This window comes from Macrobrachium rosenbergii, chromosome 41 (genome assembly GCF_040412425.1).
Source record: "Macrobrachium rosenbergii isolate ZJJX-2024 chromosome 41, ASM4041242v1, whole genome shotgun sequence".
NCBI classification, from domain to species: Eukaryota; Metazoa; Arthropoda; class Malacostraca; order Decapoda; family Palaemonidae; genus Macrobrachium; species Macrobrachium rosenbergii.
Genome location: NC_089781.1, coordinates 22,285,893 through 22,308,613, shown reverse-complemented (window position 1 = coordinate 22,308,613; position 22,721 = coordinate 22,285,893). Strand labels below are relative to the sequence as shown.

The 22,721-nt window shown below is 35.2% G+C and overlaps 1 protein-coding gene across 2 annotated transcripts; it reads left to right on the top strand.

The window, feature by feature from the left end:
- The first annotated feature begins 3,294 nt into the window (after positions 1–3,294).
- On the top strand, positions 3,295–19,763 carry LOC136826731 (peroxidase-like). 2 transcript variants are annotated; one of them, XM_067084135.1, is made up of 17 exons: positions 3,295–3,440; positions 4,500–4,656; positions 5,231–5,345; positions 5,752–5,876; positions 6,038–6,211; positions 6,334–6,478; positions 7,518–7,605; positions 9,548–9,723; positions 10,049–10,166; positions 10,297–10,422; positions 11,846–12,016; positions 12,253–12,406; positions 12,630–12,796; positions 14,870–14,964; positions 16,408–16,584; positions 17,112–17,280; positions 19,583–19,763. In XM_067084135.1, the coding sequence occupies exons 1-17, from the start codon at positions 3,426–3,428 to the stop codon at positions 19,676–19,678; spliced, it is 2,268 nt and encodes a 755-aa protein (XP_066940236.1). In that variant the 5' UTR covers positions 3,295–3,425; the 3' UTR covers positions 19,679–19,763. The 2 variants fall into 2 exon arrangements, with proteins under 2 accessions (XP_066940236.1, XP_066940237.1); XM_067084136.1 differs by lacking the exon at positions 19,583–19,763 and adding an exon at positions 19,048–19,152.
- Positions 19,764–22,721: the final 2,958 nt, after the last annotated feature.

Sequence of the window (22,721 nt, the reverse complement as noted above, 5' to 3'; positions counted from 1 at the left end):
CAAATGCACACACACACACACACACACACACACACACATGCTTGCAGAAATTACGTCAGTAAGTTGTACAAACTTGTGACTAGAGATTTTTCCATACTCGTGTTATTACTGAATTCCTGATTATTTCAGTTCCTAAAAAGTTTTTTTTTTCCTTAGATACGCACACCCATGTCCGTGTTTCAAGCTCGACGCTGATTGAGATAGAATGTAAGAAATCCCACGGGAAAAAAAAAAAAAACGAATATCAGAGTACTACAAGAGCTAGTGAAACGACTATTCATTATGAAATATCTTTTTTCGTAAGCGTCGTGTCTTTAGGAAGTGTTCAATCACTGAAATAAGTAGGTTAAGTTTGTAATGGAAGACATAGAAAGGGAATCACCAGAAAACTGGAAATTATTATAGTTATATGATTTTTCATTGTGATTTTTCATTCCCTGAAGAACATATTCTGCAAAGTGCATTAGAAGAAAAACTGGACCCTCTGGGGAAAGATTTAATTTGAGCGTTGCAAAAGCCCTAGGAAAAGTTTTTTTTTCATGATTTATTTTATCATTTCCCTGAACTTTATACTTGAAACAACAAACATTGCAAGCATGCAAGAAACAGCTAGCGTTGGAGTGAAAGCAGAAATGCATGCATTAAGGGCACGCAAGAGCGAGGGCGTTCCCTTCTTACGCAAGTTGGCTGTAGCTGAGAGAGAGAGAGAGAGAGAGAGAGAGAGAGAGAGAGAGAGAGAGAGAGAGAGAGAGAGAGAGGAGGAGGCGGCTCGATCAGCAAACTGCTTTCAGAGAAAACTACTTTGCTTTGTGAAGCGACGCGTGAAATTTTAAGCGCTCAAACTGCGGAGAGGTTGATAAACCATTGCAATAAATCGTTCGATTTCTATCGCAATCGTCCACTGCAATGACAAAAACGCTGATAAGGAAACGTTACGACTGTCATCAAAACACCAGATGCCACTAGTAAAGTTTTAATTATATGCCTGATGACAAGTACGGCTCAAATTGCAATTGCACCAACACTGGATATTGCAACGAGGAAAGATGAGAGAGAGAGAGAGAGAGAGAGAGAGAGAGAGAGAGAGAGAGAGAGAGAGACTGTAATAACCGATTTATTCCAGTATTTTTTTTTTTTTTTTTTTGGAACTGCATTTTAGGGAGGGAAGAAAATACAGAGATATTTGTGTTCACCCCATAATGCCTATTTTTTTGGGAACTGCATTTTAGGGAGGGAAGAAAATATAGAGATATTTGTGTATCACACCATAATGTACTGTATATTTATATATATATATATATATATATATATATATATATATATATATATATATATATATGGCCAGAATTCCCTTTACTTATTGTGCCCTCTCCCCCACCCTCGCAAAGGAAAAAAAAAAAGGAATTAGGTTTTATTACTTTTAACCTGAACATGTTCCCGTGTTATGAAAAGAAAGGAAAAATGTCGATACAAGGGTGTTTAGGACTTAATGTAATAAGGAATAATGTTTGATACAAGGTGTGTCTGAAGATGGAAAATTGAATGTTCCTGCATTCACTGAGATCATTGTTAAAGAGCAGGGTGTTCAGGAATTAATGTAATAAATACTGAATTCAATTCCGTGTCATTAACCTTAACTAACCTCGAAGAGAGATTCGTGAAATGATTGACATGTTTCCATTCGTTGCAGATGAATAAGGGTCGTGATTAATCATCCTCATTCTCAACTCCATCTCATGCATTATCCTTATTAGAGACTGCAGTCAGTGTCTTCGCCCTGTGTAGATTAATATTTCAACCTATCAGCACGTAGATCTTCGTCATTTTTCATTGCGTAGAATGATCAACGAACATAACGATCAGTACATGGCTGAAGATCAAATCGAGGTAGCTGTTTGTATGAGACGGCAATACACATGTTCATACGTTTTATGCAGCCTGATATATACAGTAGTTTTGGCTTATCAGGAGTAAGTCGCCTTTCATGCATTTTATGCAACTTGATACATAAGTTTAGCTTATGAAGAGTAGATCATCTTCATTTCACCATTAGGTCCATCTGTATAATGAAATTCTTTTATAAAGAGCAGTCTAAATCACATCACTACTATATCAATTTTTTTTTTATTTCAGCTCATTGAAGTGAAGTTAAATAAAAGTTGAATTTTGTTCATTTCAGTGTGTTGTGGTTACCTTTCTGTATATATGCTGTATATATATATATATATATATATATATATATATATATATATATATATATATATATATGTATGTATGTATGTATGTATGTATGTATGTATGTATATGTATGTATGTATATATATATATATATATATATATATATATATATATATATATATATATATATATATATATATATATATATATATATATATATATATATATATATATATATATAGAGAGAGAGAGAGAGAGAGAGAGAGAGAGAGAGAGAGAGAGAGAGAGAGAGAGAGAGAGAGAGATTTACAATCCGCTATAATATGCAAGTAAATTATTTTACTCTGAATATATACTTTGCTTAGATAATTTTGAAATTAAATAAAATGCACAACTAAATAGTCTTGTTTGAAAAGCGATGCTAATATCTGGTTAAACGTACATTAAGAATCTTGGCAGTCAAGTACCAGCTTAAGTGAGAAGTCCTGAGAAGCACTATGAATGCATATCAACGGAAACTCGAAAGAATGATCATTAATCCGTAGAAAACTAATTAAATTACTGACTTCAAGTCGCTTTCTGACATATAACTTATGTCTTATTCCCACAATATTCCCAAAAGAGAACCTGTAATTAGCCTTATCAATTGAGCCTGAAGATCAGCACTCCCAACCTCGCGTATTACCCTCGCCTCATAAATCAATCGTAAGTAAAACATTTGGTTAGTTTCATAAATATCCCAACCAGTTTTGTTATGAAAGACTGCGTGTCCATTGATTTATGGATAAAAAAAAGATAGATCTTCCCTACAGCCTTCTCTTGCTGAGACTGTTAAGTACCAAATGAAGTCAATTGAAGCCACGAATGAAAAATTCGGTATTTAGGAAAATTAGCGAACGACAGTAGACCAGCGTTGAATAATGAATTTATCTAGACTTATGTCTGATTGGTACATTTACCAGAGTAATTGTGTGATTTGTTTCCACCAAAAACATGATCTCTCCCCGTAATACAGACAAGGATGTGGAAGTCAGGAAGAGTGACATCTCCCAATCGTCCTCAGTCACAAATTTCGGAACTGTGGTTCCTGAATTTTTCTTCCTTGGCAAGTTCAACTGTTTGCCATTCGGGTGTCAGTTCTCGGCTCACTGTTGAGACGGGAAGTCGCTTTTGAGTGTCGTGAAAGTGCTCTGAAATATACTGCTTTTCAATTTTGTAGAGTATACTGTGGACTAAAAGTTATAATAATGCTTTTGTTCTTTGTAAGTACACTTACCATATTTTTTGCTTAACTTGTGTAGGTATAATAATAAAATTGTTTGCAACGGAATTTGGAGAAGCTTTGAAGGTTGTTGTATTCTTAACGAACTTGGAGTAAGTCGCCCCCTCCCCCCATGAACGTTACATTTGGTCATCTGTTAGCTAAGTAATGATAGATACTGAAATCGCGAAAATTTAATTGAGTATTAAATAAAGCGGGTTGTTAATAAAAAATGTTCGTCCATTAATGTTTATTCCTTGTGTGCATAATAAATTTCATGTAATTGTGCTTGCCTAAAATGTTTGGTTCCCACTGCTGGTTAGAGCAATATTATACTGTCAGTTCCTCTGCAACACTTTTTAATATAAAAAAAAAATTAGTGATAATTTACATGGGATATATGGGGCGAGGGAATAAGGGAACGGATTTACTGGTGAATGCAAGACATCATTTGGCCTTCTTATGGACACAGCTTGTAAAGCGCTTTTTTTTTTTTTTTTTTTTTTTTTTTGTACTGCTTAAAAGTTTGGTAATACTCTGGATTTTTTTTTTTTTTTGTAAACTCATCACCATTAATCCCTGATAAAGTTCCCGGATGTTTTATAACGACTGATTTTCACGTTCCTTATATTCGCTAAGGGTAGAACAACTAAATTCTTACCACTGGACCTTTTCCGGTGACAAATTGAGTGCGGGCAAGAAATATAGAAATATAGCGTTAATAATTAGCTGGAATCTAGAGAAATGTGTGGCTCCTTTACCAGTTGGGACCCGATGTGCAAAATTAGATTGAGATGTATGTGTTTCACGTAAGTTTTTTTTCGATGGTCAGTTTAGTATTGGTCAACGTAAGTGTAGGCAACGTTGGGAAGGTAGTTAGAATGCACAAGACATATTACTCACTGGGATTGAAGGTCTGGTTAATTACGGGTATTACGGGTTTAAGCATAGAATTAAACTAATAACAACATTGTCTGGTGCAGTTAATATTCCAGGAAAATCCTTTAATTAATGAATGTTTGTAATTTTTCTCCATTTTAATCAACTTTTTCTTTTCCAGGTAATATCCATTTTAGTTCCTGGCAGCCTCCAACAAGTCAGTGTCATTTCGGATATTCTTCAGAACTCGAACTTACTTCCGTACAATGTAGCTCCACCTCTGGCTGTTTTCCAGCCGCGTGCGCATGTTCCGGAGAACGAGATACCTCAAGGGTTTGGTACGTAGAATTTTGAATTTGGAGGTGTGAATGAAAGATACGGAACATGTGAAGATTAGCGAACCCAACGCCGAACATCTCCATGTCAAGAACAGCGAACCCAGTGATCCCCATGTAAAGAGTGGCCAACCCTTTCCGGTCCGAACTCCAATTCCACGAGAGGGCTAGTACTAAACACGGCGAAACAGTGATTCATCTACACTGTTTCGCCGTGTTTAGTACTACCCCCTGGGGGGTGGGGGTTGTCAACTGTATTTCGCCTTGTTTAGTGCTAGCCCTGGGGAGTCAAATATATTTCTCCTTGTTTAGTACTAGCCCCTGGGGAATCAAATGTCTGGTACCGAAATGTTCATGTCTAGAACAGCGACCCCGATTATTCCCATGTAAAAAAAATAACAAACCCAATAATCTTCTTGTAAAGAATAGCGAACCCACTCACAGGGTTCGCTAATCTTGACATGATCCAAAGATACCGTATTTTAATGAGCTTTTAATGAGCTTTTAATGAGCTTTTAATGAGCTTTTAATAAGCTTTTAATAAGCTTTTAATAATTGTTTATGCATTGTTTCCTAGGAACGCAATTGGACTCTTCCATTTCACCGTACTGGGCTGATTCCCAAGGTAGGCAACCCAGCGCTGTCCCGTCCCTAAATTTGGACGTCTTCAAGCCCCAAGAGATTCAGTGCAAGTAAGAAAGAGTTCAAAATGTAATTGTTTTAATGATTTTCATATAATGGTATTAATTTACTTAGATATTTCAATATAAACTAATTTTATTCATTTTATTGAATCATGTCAGTTCATCCTCAATGTGGGATTTATTCCAGTTTTGAAAATTATGGTAACGATTTAATTTTAAGATGAGATAAAAAGTTTGAGAATTAAATATAACGCGGGAGAGACCGTGAACAACCATTCTTCAGCGTATAACTGCTCAGTTTAGATAACTCTTTAAAATATTTGGAATGTATGTCATAACTATACCATATGACGCGTTTAACTATTAAATAACTGTAGTGATAAATTTCTTAACCATGCAAAACCATATGTTCCTTATATGCAGTTATTAGATTTGGATGCATTTCTTTTTTCAGGTCAGTCGAGTCCTGCAATGCCAGTTGGCCCTATCGTTCGATGAGCGGCTTTTGCAATAATCTTATCAACCCCGAATTCGGGGCTGCTGGCCAGCCTATGCCCCGCATATTACCTCCCGTATTTGGTAAGTGTCGAGATTTTTTTTTAATGGATATTATGATAGTTTTAAGTTCTGATGCAGTGCCCTCAAAAGTTTTTACAAAGTATTGCCTGTTAATTACATTTTTTTGCTAGAATGAAATAAGTGCATTTGGTGTTTTTCTAATTTTTTTTTAATCAATACAGACGAAGGGTTGATACGTCGCCGTAGTGTCACAGGAGAATTGCTCCCTAACCCCCGCAGTGTTAGCTTAAGTATACGAAAGGTCCCCAAAAGAGCGCAAACTGACCACAACGTTATGGTAATGCAGATGGGCCAGTTTGTAGACCACGACTTTGCTGTCGTTGCTGAAGTAACCGGTAAATGCTCTAAAAGAATCCTGAATTGAAATTTAAATTAGTAATAAATATTGTCAGACTTGAATATCAAGGTTTTTGTCCAGTTGTGAGATCCCACCTTGTAATTGGTGTCCTTTACACAGACCCAGGAAATGTTCACAAGAAATGTTCGAGTTGCACTTCTTGGAAGGACCCTGGATGTGCTCCAATTCCAATTCCACACGAAGATCCTTTTATTCCATCGAGATCCTTTGGCACTGGAGAGCCCGTGTGCTTGCCTTTCACCAGGTAAGTTTTGCTTCATTATATTGGATTTCTGTAATTCGCCTGAGAACAATAGAATATCAAGATTGATCGCGGAATGGGCGTAATGACACTACGAAGAGAAAAATGGGTGTGAATGGCCTGGGGATTTTTTTAAGTCTGAGAAAGAATGAGAAGTTTTTGTTGTTGAAAAGCAAAGATTTTAGGTGTAAACTGAAGAGTAGGTTTGCAAATCTTCAAAAGGAATTTTGTTAGAATAACAATAATGAGACATATGGCGTAGTGTGAGCAACCCTTGATATTATTCATAGGGTTGAAATTGTTTGAGGACTGGCCATTTATAACAAGGAGGGTATATGGGATGCAAGTTAAAGAGAACATTGAATTCAAGTAGTCGTTTGGCTTTTAATTATAAACGTAGGTCGTGGATGGTGGTAATTTAATCGCTTTCTCAATAATGTTATGGTGAAGTTAGCAGCTGACCCAAATCAGACCTTTTATTTTAAATTCTCTTATGGTATCCTCAGTAAGGTCACGAAGGATTAAGTGTCCTGTGGCTATATTTATAAAAAAAAAATCCTGTAGGTAAAGTTTCAGTGATTTAGTGGTTTGTAGCCTTTTGTATCTCTTGTGGAGAGGGACTTAGGGGATTCGAAAACAAATATTAAAAATACCACGGTAAGCAACACGGAAGAGCGTTTTCAGTTTCACTTAACTTTGTGGACGCTTTAAACAATGCTTAGGGGTCCTTCTTTACCATCCATTACTAATTGTTATAAGTTAAGGTTTTTGGAATGCGAATGAATTTTTGAGCTATATTCAGAAATTACCCAGGAAGATAATAACATAGACTAAAATAATTTGTAAAAATACAGAATTTACTTAATCATAACGAGCATGATTAAAGTAGGACTTATAGTAATTTGTAAAAATAACGAATTTCGTGGAAAACGGTTATTTTATATTTAAAAAGATAAATTAGTGTTCTGGTACTCTATCGATGATTGTGTAAAATACCAATTAACGGCAAAAATTGACTTCGCCAATATTTTTTTTTCTCCAGAAATGTTGCTTTAACTGGGCGTGATCAAAATGGACAACCCACTCTTAACCAAGTTAACTCCCTTACTGCTTTCTTAGATCTATCTACGGTAAGACTTGATAAGCTGTAGGGTTATTTTAGATAAGATTTTGTTTAGAGCTCTTTTGTAAAGTTATTTTCCTTTCCTGATGTTGAATTATTTTTCAGCTTAGCTTGGAAGGTTATCAATGATACAGAAGCTGATTATAGCCCTAGCAAATCAAGTAAATGATGACCAGGCTTGTTTGTTTTTTGCTAGTTTTTATTTAAAGTTATTTCGAGAGCTAACACGATATGATGATAATGTGAACATAATAACATTCATATAGAAAAGCTAAGTCCCTGGCGGACGTAAATAGTTCAGTCCAGTAACATCTCCCATCTCATAGGTGGCAACTTATGCTACCATTTCGCTCATTAATGGAATCGATTAACCATTGCCTTGGTCACGTAATTTGACAGTTTTCTTTTTGTACCTCCTCTTTTAAAAATGTTTTTGCCTGATTCCTGCAGCAGACCACACCTAAATTCAAGAACCTTGCCTGTAACTGCCACACAAATTTAAAGATTTATTTGTTCGTAAGTGACTTTGTATTTTGCAGTACAAGCAGTTTTTTTCAAAGAAGAGTTCTTTTTGTCTTGTAATTTACAGTACAAGCAGTTTTTTTTTCAAAGATGAGGTCTTTTTGTCAGAAGTTGAATTAACGATTGTGATTTTGACTGTCATTTTCTTCAGTAAACTTCAGTGGAAATTTTTGTTTTTATATTATTTAGTTGAATAATAGTTAGGATAGTCAAGGTTGGATAATAGTTGGGATAGTCAAGGTAGCGCTTCCATGGTCTTCCTAACTGTACAGTTTCATATACCCATGCACAATTGTACAATGTTCTTGTTACTTGTAACATCTGGCTGTTCTTATACACACATTTGAGTGGTTTTAATTCTACCACATTTTCAGTATCATCCTGGTACATTTTGATTGTTTTTGGTTGTGAAAAATCTTACAGAATTGCACATTTTCATCAGCTTTTTATTAATGCTAGGCTGTTCTATATTGTATAACCATTCGAATGGTTAAGATTGTACCACATCTTGAAGATCGTTCTAGTACTTTTTTAATGACGTTTTAATCATGAGAATTCCTAAGAAAGTTTGCTTATTCGCCCAATTAATTGGCAGTTACGTCCTGGTAATGTCATATTGCTACTAGTGTTCGTTTTACTGTACCTGAAACGGTAATTGCAGGTGACTTTTATCAGATTCGTCAAGACTGGTTAGTGAATTACAAGCACCGACATATTCCTGTATACAATACGTAATTTAAGCTTTTGACTTGATAAAGAAGTTAGACATCCAGGCTCGGAAATTATTAGCGTAAAGCATGTAGTCTTAACAAGACCAAAAGGTTGCTTACTTAAATACTTTTTAGCAGTAATTAGTTACTGAGGTCCTGTACTTTTAGCTATTAATTACTGAGGTCATGTACTTTTTAGCTGTCAGTTACTGAGGTCCTGTACTTTTTAGCTATTAGTTAATGAGGTCCTGTACTTTTTAGCGATTAGTTACTGAGGTCCTGTATTTTTTAGCTATTAGTTACTGAGGTCCTGTATTTTTTAGCTATTAGTTACTGAGGTCCTGTACTTTTTAGCTATTAGTTACTGAGGTCCTGTACTTTTTAGCTATTAGTTACTGAGGTCCTGTACTTTTTAGCTATTAGTTACTGCGGTCCTGATTTCGTTCGCGTTGCGTTCACTGTTCGTGTAGGCAATTTGTGGGTAGGAATGTATATGTATAACTCATAACAACCAAGGATTACCAAATGAAGTACGTCTGCTGAAATTATTCTTCATTACTCTCTCTACTTTTCTGTCCTATAAAAAAAATTAAATCCTGTTCTAAAGTAGTCTTGACAGGGGAGGTTTAGAAGGTTAATTTAGTGTGAAAAATGTATTTATTATCTTGCAATCTGGTGACATTTCTATTAACGCATTCGTGTTCTGAACTTTAAAAGGTTTATGGTAATGACGACTGTCGAGACAAAGATCTTCGGTGTTTCAATTCCGGGCAGCTGATTGAACTGAAACAGCCCACTAGTTTCCTGAAAGGACTCCCACCCCTCGATGATGCCCGTAGGTTCCCAGAGTGCCGCTCGAAGGAAAGAAAGTGTTTTAGGACGGGTGAGGACAGGTTAGTCGTGATTACCAATAAACAGATAAAACAATTGGCCTAACAGCTACTATAGTTTAATGTGAAGGTTAGTCATTAGTCCTAGTTCCTATTTCTGGTTGAATTTTATTCTTTGATTCGTGTTCAAGGTCCAGATTAAGTTCCTTTTATGTAATTTTTTTTTTATTGTATTGAGTAGGTCTCAATACGCAATTTCAGATGTACAACTGGCGCTCTCAAATTATTAGTTTCTTTACATAAATTTTGTAACTGTAAAGGTTTATAAGGCAGACCATCCCAGGATGCCGTGAAGAATGTAAATATTATTTTTATATTTTTTGTACAGGAATAACGAACACATGGGAATACTAGCTGCCCACATAGTATTCCTAAGGGAACATAATCTCATAGCTTCACAACTAAAGTTTATTAATCCTCACTGGGATGACTCCAGGCTGTATCAGGTAGGCTTCTTGATCAGAGATATTTCTCGTAACAAACCAGTTTCTAATTGTTTATGCAAGCTTAGCATGTGACTTACTTTGCAAGTTCTAATTGAATTAAAGTTTAATTTCCAAACTTTTAAACCTACAGGAGGCTCGTAAAATCAACATAGCTCAATATCAGCACATTATTTATAGTGAATTTTTGCCGGCCCTCATCGGCAATCAGAAGATGACAGATTACAGATTGCATCCTGAAAAGAGTGGTTACTACTTGGTAAGTGATTTTTCTTTTTCCAGCAGTTCTTTGAAGTTGTTTGTTTTTAACATGCCCAGCTTCTTACATATATTTTTACCCATCTTACTTTTACTTTGAAAGTACATAAACGTGAGTAACCATCACTGTTGCAACTTTGGGTAAACAGCAACCCAGTGTTTGTCATTGCTCGCTTTTTTTTTCCCGCCGCAAAGAATTACAATGCCCTGAACATTTTACATTACACATTACCTTCTGTAACACCAGACAGTAATGTTTAATCATTTTATCATCACTGGAAAAAAAGCTGAATGTGTGGGAGTTTGCAGGTTTGTAATATAGGTATATATTCTTCCATCATGAATGAGTTAATCATTACACTTGAAAACTACTTACTGTTGTTTCAACCATTATCATGGTGGTTATCCATGTTCAGATTTGTTTTAAAAATTCGCAAATTCGATCTTATCACAACACCATTACATGCTGTTGTTCATTATTGCGACTTAATACTTCATAAAACATTTGGATCATGTCAAGATCCTCGAAGCCACTCACAGCAGGGTTCGCTATTCTTTGCAGAAAAATTATTGGGTTTGTTATTCTTTACGTGGGAATAATCGGGTTCGCTGTTCTAGACATGAACACTTCGGTACCAGGCATTTGATCCCCCAGGGGCTAGTACTAAACAAGGCGAAATACATTTGACCCTCCAGGGGTTAGTGATAAACACGGCGAAACAGTGTAGATGAATCACTGTTTCGCCGTGTTTAGTACTAGCCCTCATTGGAATTGGAGTTCCGACCGGAAACGGTTGGGCATTCTTTACATGGGGATCATTGGGTGGGCTGTTCTTGACATGGAGATGTTGGGTTCGCTAATCATGACATGATCGAAACTTTCAAACACAAGCATACCAAGTATAAAAGCCTTGTATCCGCAAATGGTTATTTTCTCTCTTTCTCTCTCTCTCTCTCTCTCTCTCTCTCTCTCTCTCTCTCTCTCTCTCTCTCTCTCTCTCTCTCTCTCTCTCTCTCTCAAAACTGTTTTTAATGAAATATATTAGTAAAGAATGAAGGGATTTTTGTGTACTTGGCTTGAACCACTTGAACCAATTGTCAAATAGGAAATTTGCATATCAGGTAACCTGATATTTCAGGCTATCCTAAGAAGTATTTCATATGTACTTTTGTCTGGATTATTATTATTAAAATAGTTTTACCGGGCCACAAAACCGATTATTAACCATCTCAGAGCTGGCCCGAAGGAATTTTTATTTATATATATATTTTTTTAATTGAATTAAAATTTGGAAAGTATATAATTGGATTAATTCCAAGTGTTGAAGTTCCTGACAAAATTTCGCTATTCGATTTGTTTCTAAAACTTAATAGTCGCTGCTGATGATACTTTGTAGGTAATGTAATTGTTGTAATCCTTTCAGGATTACAACAATCGGATTAACCCTGGAGTCCTGAACGAATTCAGCACAGCGGCTTTTAGAGTTGGACATACAATGGTTCCCGGACATTTTCCTTTGCTCGACAAAAACTTTTTGCCCACTGGATCATTATCTCTTCTGGAGGCTTTCCATAACATATCTATAACTTTCGTGGTACGTATTATGATTAATCGATCATTATGTCGCAGATCAGTTTTAAGCTCATTCACTAGTGTGATTTGTTTAAAATCCTGTCAGTCCAAGTATCCCCTTTTCCGGAACTATTTTGTTAAACCATAAGTTTCCTTTATTTGTTTCAGTACTGAAGGAAACATTTTCGCGGCTCCCACGTATTATTTGAGAATTTTTCCATTTTTCTTTATAATTTTTTCCATTTAATTTTTTTTCAGCCGGGAGTGTGCGATGCACTTATTAGAGGTCTATTAGGTACAAAGTTAAACGGTATGGATTTGAACGTCGACGAGGTGTTGCTAGATAAACTGTTTGAAAGAAGGGGCGTACTGCATTCAGGGCAGGATTTAGTTTCAAGAAATATTGCCAGAGGTAAGTGTATGTGCTTTTGAACATTGTGCATTTTTTTTATTGTACACATTTGTCATTAATCCCTCACGCAGACTGCAGCCTTCATATTTGTGTAGTTTTAAGACTTTTAAGAGTACCAAGAACATTATAACATGACTTCTATAAATATTTTTTATATGAATTTCTATTTTGATCATACTAATTTGCCAAGAACAGTAATTTTTATTTATTTTTTTATTCTCAGCCCGTGACCACGGAATACCCCCATTCACCAAATACAAAGCAGCCTGCGGTGGGGGCGTAGTTTCAAAATTCGAGGACCTCAGGAGGACCATGAGTCAAAATGCCATCAATGCCTTGCGGCAGGTTTATGCGCACGTCGACGATGTAGACCTTTTTGTGGGAGGTTTGGTAAGAGGTTCCATAATATGAGGTCAGAATTTTTGAGCACTGAGTTCACTTGTAATTACAGTGTGGAGGTGGATAGTGCTGCTCGTAATCGTTGCTTTTTTGTGGCGAGTCTGTTGCCGAAAGTGTTTGGTTTGAGGGCCATTGCCGAATCTGTTAGGTAAACTTTAATAAATTAATAAATGTAAATTAAAGTATGAGGTGATTCAAGGAAAAATTCAAGACTGTAGTGCTATTGTAGTTTGGATTTGACAATTACTATAGAGTACACTGTATAAAAGAATTTTCGATGTTTGCTCTATTTGTGTATATGACGAGTCGAATTTGCCGAATTTGGTGGAATGGGACTCTAAGTAAAAAAGGAACAGACATTAAGAGTGAATTTACTAAAATCGCGGATCGGAACTCACATAGATGGAAAGTAGAGCATATGGGGTGATGTGGTAACATTTAGATGGGAGTGCTCTGATGTTTTCTGGTAGAATTCAAAGTTTGTCATGATTTTTATATAGTTTAATTTTTCTTCTATATTTTTATTGCTACTTGGAAAAACTGTTGGAGTTTCTTTCAGCGTCGCCTTTAGATCCTTGTAGACACTTTGTTCCTGGATCTCTGTCTTGTTGTCCAGTTTGTTCCTCGATCTCTGTCTTGCTGCCCAATTTGTTCCTGGATCTCTGTCTTGCTGTCCAATTTGTTCCTGGATCTCTGTCTTGCTGTCCAATTTGTTCCTGGATCTCTGTCTTGCTGCCCAGTTTGTTCCTGGATCTCTGTCTTGCTGCTCAATTTGTTCCTGATCTCTGTCTTGCTGTCCAGTCTGTTCCTGGATCTCTGTCTTGCTGCCCAATTTGTTCCTGGATCTCTGTCTTGCTGTCCAATTTGTTCCTGGATCTCTGTCTTGCTGCTCAATTTGTTCCTGGATCTCTGTCTTGCTGCCCAATTTGTTCCTGGATCTCTGTCTTGCTGCCCAATTTGTTCCTGGATCTCTGTCTTGCTGCCCAATTTGTTCCTGGATCTCTGTCTTGCTGTCCAATTTGTTCCTGGATCTCTGTCTTGCTGTCCAATTTGTTCCTGGATCTCTGTCTTGCTGCCCAATTTGTTCCTGGATCTCTGTCTTGCTGTCCAGTCTGTTCCTTGATCTCTGTCTTGCTGCTCAATTTGTTCCTGGATCCCTGTCTTGCTGTCCAATTTGTTCCTGGATCTCTGTCTTGCTATCCAATTTGTTCCTGGATCTCTGTCTTGCTGCCCAATTTGCTCCTGGATCTCTGTCTTGCTGCCCAATTTGTTCCTGGATCTCTGTCTTGCTGTCCAATTTGTTCCTGGATCTCTGTCTTGTTGCCCAATTTGTTCCTGGATCTCTGTCTTGCTGCACAATTTGTTCCTGGATCTCTGTCTTGCTGCACAATTTGTTCCTGGATCTCAGTCTTGCTGCACAATTTGTTCCTGGATCTCTGTCTTGCTACACAATTTGTTCCTGGATCTCTGTCTTGCTGTCCAATTTGTTCCTGGATCTCTGTCTTGCTGTCCAATTTGTTCCTGGATCTCTGTCTTGCTGCCCAATTTGTTTCTGGATCTCTGTTTGCTGCCCAATTTGTTTCTGGATCTCGGTCTTGCTGCCCAGTTTATTCTTGGATCTCTGTCTTGCTGCTCAGTTTGTTCCTGGATCTTTGTCTTGTTGTCCAATTTGTTCCTGGATCTCTGTCTTGCTGCCCAATTTGTTCCTGGATCTCTGTCTTGTTGTCCAGTTTGTTCCTGGATCTCTGTCTTGCTGTCCAATTTGTTCCTGGATCTCTGTCTTGAACTCTAAGTGGCTGATAGTACGTCCGTGCTCGGCTTTGAGACCCAAATCTCACGGCCATTCTCAATATTTAGTTATGCCCAACCCAGAAATTTTATGAAGAATTTCTTGAATGTTTACTTCACTGTTCTAGGCTTGAATAGATTAGATAGTAATTTTACTGTAAAATGATTTCCCCACCAAGGCTAATTTAAAGCACGAAAATTACGAGTAGGGTATTGATATAACATTAATATTTTAGGTCTTTATGTATGTACTGATGTTAATGTATTCATTTATAGGCAGAAGACCCTGTTCCTGGAGGACTCGTCGGGCCAACCTTTGCTTGCATTATTGCCTATCAGTTCTTGAATGCTAGACGCGGCGACAGATTTTGGTGAGTTTTATGTTGATTGCCCGTTAATGTCTCCCATGATGCAATTAGAATGAAAGTCTCTAATGCAGCCACCAGAAATTTGTAAGAGCAGTCCAGCAACAACAAGAAAAACATAAGTAGTGTTATATATAATTGTAAAAGACAATACATAACGTACATGACGTTCATTCGACCTGCATGTCAGACGTTATAGTAAACAGAAATTGACAGATTTTTACAGTTGGGCAGAATTCAATATCGTTTTATAAGGATGGCTTTGTATTCCAAAAGTAAGTTAAGCATGGTATCAATTAAAAAAAAATAAATAGGGGGCAAGTGTAGAACGACGGAACAGGTTTCGCATACGTAAACAAACCTAACCTTTCCCAAAAGCCAGGTCTGACCTAATCGGACCTTGCTTTCCTAACTTCACCGGACCTCCCCAAGTAACACTAAACATCGGAGACAATGGACTTAACTTCCATTCGGAGGTAGTCCCGTCGTTCTCCGAACTACCAAAAATTAGAAAGTAGAAATATTGATAGGGTTCGTGGCTCATGCAACCTGTTTTTTGTATTTGATTTGTGGTGTTTACATGTAACTTTAGCATTTAGTTCAGGACAGGTGCAGGTGATGAAGCACAGCATTAAAAATGTGTAAAATGTATTTCTGCTCTTTACTTATGAAGGTATGTATCAGACTTGTGTATATATTGGTAGAAATTTAACTCTTAATGACCATATTTACAGCCCAAAACTTACAAAATTGTGAAAATAGATTTTTTCTTAAGTTCACCATAGATGGTTCTTTCATACAGGCGACCGTAATAGAAAACGTAAGTTTAGGGGTATCTTTACTTTTTGCCCCCTTCTCATGTAGAATTATTTGGAAAGTATTTTAAAATTTCAATTCAGGTGTACCAGTTAGTCTTCTGACAACTAATTTACGCAGCAATAGGCGTTCACCTGTTCATTTAACCATTGTTAGCTTTTGAATAATTGCTTTAAGCGATTTTCATACAGTTTGTGATAATTCTTTTTTTTTATATAAAAGTGCGTATTTTGTATTCCATATGGTATACGGATATATTGAGATGAAATTAAGGACAAAAAGTTAATTACAGCAGGGTTGGGTATGTGCAACCATTGTTTTTCGTGTGTAGATTTGTAATTTTTTTGACAGTTTTCCTGTAACTATGTTTTTGTTTTTTATTGAAAAGATCTGCCATGTATCCATAATGATATTTTGAAAATATCCACACCTGAAAAGTATTTCACAATTTTGGAACATGTAAACTGTTCAGATAAATGACTTGTAATAGTAGATTCTCGAGATTGATAAATTACGTCTCAGACAGATTCGCGAGATCGATAAATTACTTAGCAGACCATTCACTGATAAGGATATCAAAGACTTGAAAGTAATTTTTTTTTTTTTTTTTTTGCTAAAACATTTCCTTGACAGGTATGAAAATCCCGACGGTGGATTTACACCAGCGCAGTTGCATGCCATCAGAACCTCGGCCTCTTTCGCAAGAGTGCTGTGTGACACTATGGACCACGAAAGCAAGGACCCCTGTGCACGGAATCCGAAGGAGAGCCTCATTCCCCTGAGGGCTTTTTTCATTCCGTCTCATGTTGAGTAAATATCCAGCATAATGCAGTTTTCGTGTGCATGCTGCTTGCAGGAGATGTGCTTGCAGAATACGTGCATAGTGCATTTGAGTATACAAATTTTATCATGAATTTTGACGAATTTTGTAACTGTAATGCGCTTGACTTTTTTTATTTATAGATGTTATATATTTTGCTAAGCTGTGAATTGGAAAATTTGTGTATAATATTTGTAATTGTAATGCGTTTGACTTTTTTTTTATTTATAGATGTTATATATTTTGCTAAGCTGTGAATTGGAAAATTTGTGCATAATACTTTTGAACATGAAATTTTATAGAGTACATTTTACTTTTATTCTTATATAGGTATACAGTATAATGTTTCGACTAAACTGTGAACTGCAATTTGTGCCTGATACATACACATTTTTAAATATTTTGACGATTTTTTAAACATTTATTTTATTTATAAATATTATACAATATCTTGACTAGATTGTGAACAACTACAAAACTCAGGGTCATGAAGATAATGGCAGCTTTTTCCTTTCAGAAATCCCCTGTGGCGATGTGACAGAATACAGACGGTGGACCTCACCCTGTGGGCTGAAAATAACATCAAGGAGCCCGTTGCTTGCACATACTTAGGTACAGTTTATCAGTGGAATAAATTCGTCCAGGTTTCACCATGCTTAATTTGCATTTGTCAGATCGACGGTGAGGTGAGTAGAAGTTACCGTTCTTTGTTCTTTAGTTAGGTAAATATTTTTGCCAGTAACAGTTATCTGATGCAAAGCTTTGGATATATATATATATATATATATATATATATATATATATATATATATATATAATATATATATATATATATATATATATATATATATATATATATATATATATATATATATATATATATATATATATATATATATATATATATATATATATGTAATATATATATATATATATATATATATATATATATATATATATATATATATATATATATATATATATATATATATATAATATATATAAATATATATATATATATATATATATATATGTAATATATATATATATATATATATATATGTAATATATATATATATATATATATATATATATATATATATATATATATATATGTAATATATATATATATATATATATATATAATATATATATATATATATATATATATATATATATATATATATATATATATATATATATATATATATATATATATATATATATATATATATATATATATGTAATATATATATATATATATATGTAATATATATATATATATATATATATATATATATATATATATATATATATATATATATATATATATATATATATATATATATATAATATATATATATATATATATATATATATATATATATATATATATATATATATATATATATATATATATATGTAATATATATATATATATATATATATATATATATATATATATATATATATATATATATATATATATATATATATATATATATATATATATATATATATATATATATATATATATATATATATATATATATATATATATGTAATATATATATATATATATATATATATATATATATATATATATATATATATATATATATATATATATATATATATATATATATAATATATATAATATATATAAAAATATATAATTTTTTTTTTTTAAGAATACGAAATTCACACTGGACAGAAATAAATTTAAGTTCTCATGAAAGAGATTCATGTCGCCTTTGTATTTTTAGCAGTTTCAAGCTAAATTTTTACAGAACGTTATATTAAAATTTAAAATTCTGATAACCTTGCGTCTTGTATTTGCCCGTCCCCGTAGGGTTAGGCCCCTAGCTGCAACCCCTTCCATTCCTTTTATTGTATCTCCGTTCATATTCTCTTTCTTCCATCTTACTCTCCACCCTCTTTAACAGTTATTTCATAGTGCAACTGCTTTGAGGTTTTCCTCCTGTTACACCTTTCAAACCTTTTACTGTCAATTTCCGTTTCAGCGCTGAATGACCTTATTGTTCCCAGTGCTTGGCCTTTGGCCTAAATTCTATATTCACTTCAATTCAATGTATATGCCCGTATCAGATAATGTAGCATATATGCTTCATAAGCCTTGGGTTTTGTATTTGTCTGTGTCAGTTAAGTAAGGATAATATCTTATGAACCTGGTGTCTTGAATTAGCCAGTGTCAGGTACTATAGGGGACACTTCGGTTATATAGGACATTGCCTAAAATGTCTATTTTATTTTTGCAGTTGAAATGTGAATTAGCCAGTGTCACTATAGGACACTCCTCCGGTAATATAAGACATTAACTGAAATGTCTTTTTGTTTTTGCACTTGAAATGCGAATTAGCCAGTGTCAGCTACTACAGGAAACTCCTCCGGCAATATAAGACATTACGTAAAATGGATTTTTGTTTTTGCAGTTGAAATGCGAATTAGCCAGTGTCACCATAGGACAATCCTCCTGCAATATAGGACATTACCTAAAAATGGCTTTTTGTTTTTGCAGTTGAAATGCGAATTAGCCAGTGTCAGGTACTACAGGAAACTCCTCCGGCAATATAGGACATTACGTTAAATGCGTTTTTTTTTTTTTTTTTTGCAGTTGCAATGCGAATTAGCCAGTGTCACTGTAGGACACTCCTCCGGCAATATAGGACATTACCTAAAATGTCTTTTTGTTTTGCAGTTGAAATGCGAATTAGCCAGTGCCAGGTACTACGGGAAACTCCTCTGGCAATATAGGACATTACGTAAAATGCCTTTTTTTGTTTTTGCAGTTGAAATGCGAATTAGCCAGTGTCATTGTAGGACACTCCTCCGGCAATATAGGACATTACGTAAAATGCCTTTTTTTTTGTTTTTGCAGTTGCAATGCGAATTAGCCAGTGTCACTGTAGGACACTCCTCCGGCAATATAGGACATTACGTAAAATGCCTTTTTTTTTGTTTTTGCAGTTGAAATGCGAGCCCAACTTGAAAGGATGTGCTGCCAACAGCCGGGATGAATTTTGCCTGTCCCTCTGCTACGAGGTTACTTCCAACCTCATTTAGGAAGGTTGAGAATTGGTTCAGGATGGTGAGGACTAATTTGTATATATGTAAAATAAAGTATTTTATTGAATTCTTTGGTCCAAAACAGATTTTATTACCATGGTAGTAGGATAGTAGGACGTTTGTTGTTTGAAGATATTCCGTGCCTATACTTCAGCTTACCTGTGAACAATATTTGAGTGAAATTTCGTTTTTATTGCATTGAATGCATAGTTAGCTTGAAACTACTAATGCCAAGTTTGGTAAGTATATAATTGAAGTAATTACCACTTTGGTGTTAAGTAATAGTTCCTAGTTGAACAGGGGGATGCCCTATAAACGAAAATTCACTATAGTACTTTTTCTATTTTTGTAATATTTTTTTTAATCGCAAGTTGATCATCTTGAAAATAAGGCCGTTGTTTAACAAGAAGCGCTGATATTGTCGGGTGTTTAGATTCCACAAATCACGTCTGAAGGAGTATCCAAGAAATTCAAGATTGTGCTTATTATTACAACTCGCGGGTTTAGACCTCATGTAAGGTATTAAGGGAGGGGGAATGTGATGTGAGTACGTTTAGTATAAAACAAGTTGTCAGATGTGTAGGGGCAAAGGGGAGTATGCACGAACTGCACAAGGATTCAAGGGGTTAATGTATAAAGATACGGAAGAATGTGACTAAATAACCAACTGACTATATTTGTCAATCTAGGAATGGCTTAGTTAAACTCCATTACGGCAAGCAACTAGTGCCTTGGACCAAATTGCTGTGACATTACCCATGTGATAAAGCATGTGTTAATGTATGTTTTTCAAGTCGATCGTAAGCTTTCGAGATGGCCACATAAGTAACAATGATTTTTTTTACCTACGTACATAAACCCTAGGCTGCAAAGTTCACAGCGTAATTAATAAAACGTTGCATTATTGCTCGTAATTAAATCGGCTGCGAATGCCTCTCGCATGTTCCACTAAGTTTTCGTCCGTTATATTAATCTCATAACAGTATTTATTAATAACTAACGCTTCGAGCAAGGCCTGTGGCTATTCAGAATTTTGACGTTGAGTCAGGCTAGACCTAATAGCATTAATAGCAAAGGCATTTACTTGCGTGCTTATTTAAATTTCATGATAGCTTGAACAAAATCCTCACTGGAAAAGGCTTGGTGATGGTCTTTTGGTAAAATATATCGCTTCCGTGCTTTTCTAAACCAAGATAAATCGTGCTTACTAAGAATCCGCGCTCCTTATATAAGCTTTGACCAACGGTTGCGATCGACGGTTTATTCTGAGGTTACCAGCATGCAAAGGAAGTCTGGGGAAAAAACTAAGCATTTCCCTTAAAATGGACATATGGAAAAATTCTTACTTTAACATTTAAAAATTTAAAACCTTTAGTAATGTTTTCAATGTAGCCCCTCCAAAAAAAAAAAAAAAACTTTGGGTTTCATATTTCAGCTTTTGAAATCATTCATTTGTAGAGATGAACAGGTAATGATATTGCATTTACACGGTTGCAGCAGTATGCACATTTTCGAAATCACACTTTGACGATACACACAAAGCTGACACATCATCTCCTTCATATCCAGAAATTAAACTCAAAACGCGAGCAAGAGGTTAGATTTTTAGATTAAATCAGGTTTCTCGCCGGCTGTTGAACCTGTCCATAAATGCCCAGCATTTAATCATTATCAAAATATCCTGAGCTACAAAAAAAAGTTAGACTTTTTGTAAAGAAGAATGGGGGCGGAAATAGCAATGGTTCATTTGTCAGCCTATGTGTCAAGGGATGCATTTGCATACAGATAGTCTCTTGTTATTTCAGGCAGGCTTGCTAACCTACTCGGACCCACTCCCTAAGCTTTCGTACCTATTTGGTAATGTTTTATCCCAGGTTTTGCATGGTACGAGTATACTTCGGCTTTATAATCCCTAGTCTACCGTTACTATTGTTAAAATCGTCATGTAAGGGTTGAGTGCATCAGTGCCTCAGTTTTAGTTAAAATATACTAATTGCTGGGTGATTTGTTTTTCATAAGCCTGCTGAGGTTATTGACTTCAGCATGTTTTTAGGAATAGAATTTCGCAGACATGCTGAAAGATGCAAGGCAGTGGTGCAGAAGTGAATGCACTTAGGAATTCTTTGAGTCAAAGATTTTGGAGGCAGTATGTTGCACATTAGGATGTTTATTTAATTGCAGCTGAAATTGTTAAATGCATATTGTGAGTACCTTGATTAGTTATTGCCAGGGAAGTTTATTAAACAGTAGGCATCATTCTCAAATCTTCAAGGTACACTTTTGATAACGGGAAATTCTGATGTTATTCAAAGCACAAGCCTTTATCTTAAAAATAACCAGGGAAGTTTATTGAATAGTTGGCATCGTTCTCAAAACTTGAAGGTACACTTCTGATAACGGGGAACTCTGATGTCATTCAAAGCACAAGCCTTAATCTTAACAGGCGGGAGGATAGGGAGAGAGAGAAAAATCTGCATATTCTCATTTGCGCATCTGCACATTCACATTCACATTTACGTGACATGCTAGCAGCTTTATTAAATTTTCCCCTCCTCGTGTAATTCTGGGTAAACTGTAATCCTTAGTATTAAGGCGTTTCACAAAATGGTTGTGGGTTGACTCGCTCAGTTTGCGTTGGCGAAGATACTGAACTGACCTGGGATAAGTATAACACAGGGGACCACCATTTGACCTCTTTGTTAAGCTTTGTACTGGAATAACAAAAAAGATCCGAGCTCGATGATGTATGCAAGTATATTTACACTTGTTTCTTTATATAGACTCAAATAATAACTCCTCAAATTACAAAATGTTTTATCTTTAAAAATACGCCTTAGCAAAGGTGAGTTCTCCTTTAATTTCAGTTTATGATCGGTTAACGAAAGTATTAGGTAGGTTTTTGTTATTGAAATTAGGGAACCTACACTTTTGGGAGTGAGAGAAACTTTTATTTTTTTATAAATCTATTTAGCACAATACAAAGTAACAGAAGCTCCAGTGGTTATGAGAGAATCTGGGTAATTACAAGTTAATCGCGTGT

Excerpts from the sequence above, each read along its gene's own strand:
- LOC136826731 (XM_067084135.1), top strand. Across the intron at positions 5,877-6,037 it reads CATATTACCTCCCGTATTTG|ACGAAGGGTTGATACGTCGC; the intron begins GTAAGTGTCGAG and ends TAATCAATACAG. Across the intron at positions 9,724-10,048 it reads TTTAGGACGGGTGAGGACAG|GAATAACGAACACATGGGAA; the intron begins GTTAGTCGTGAT and ends TTTTTTGTACAG.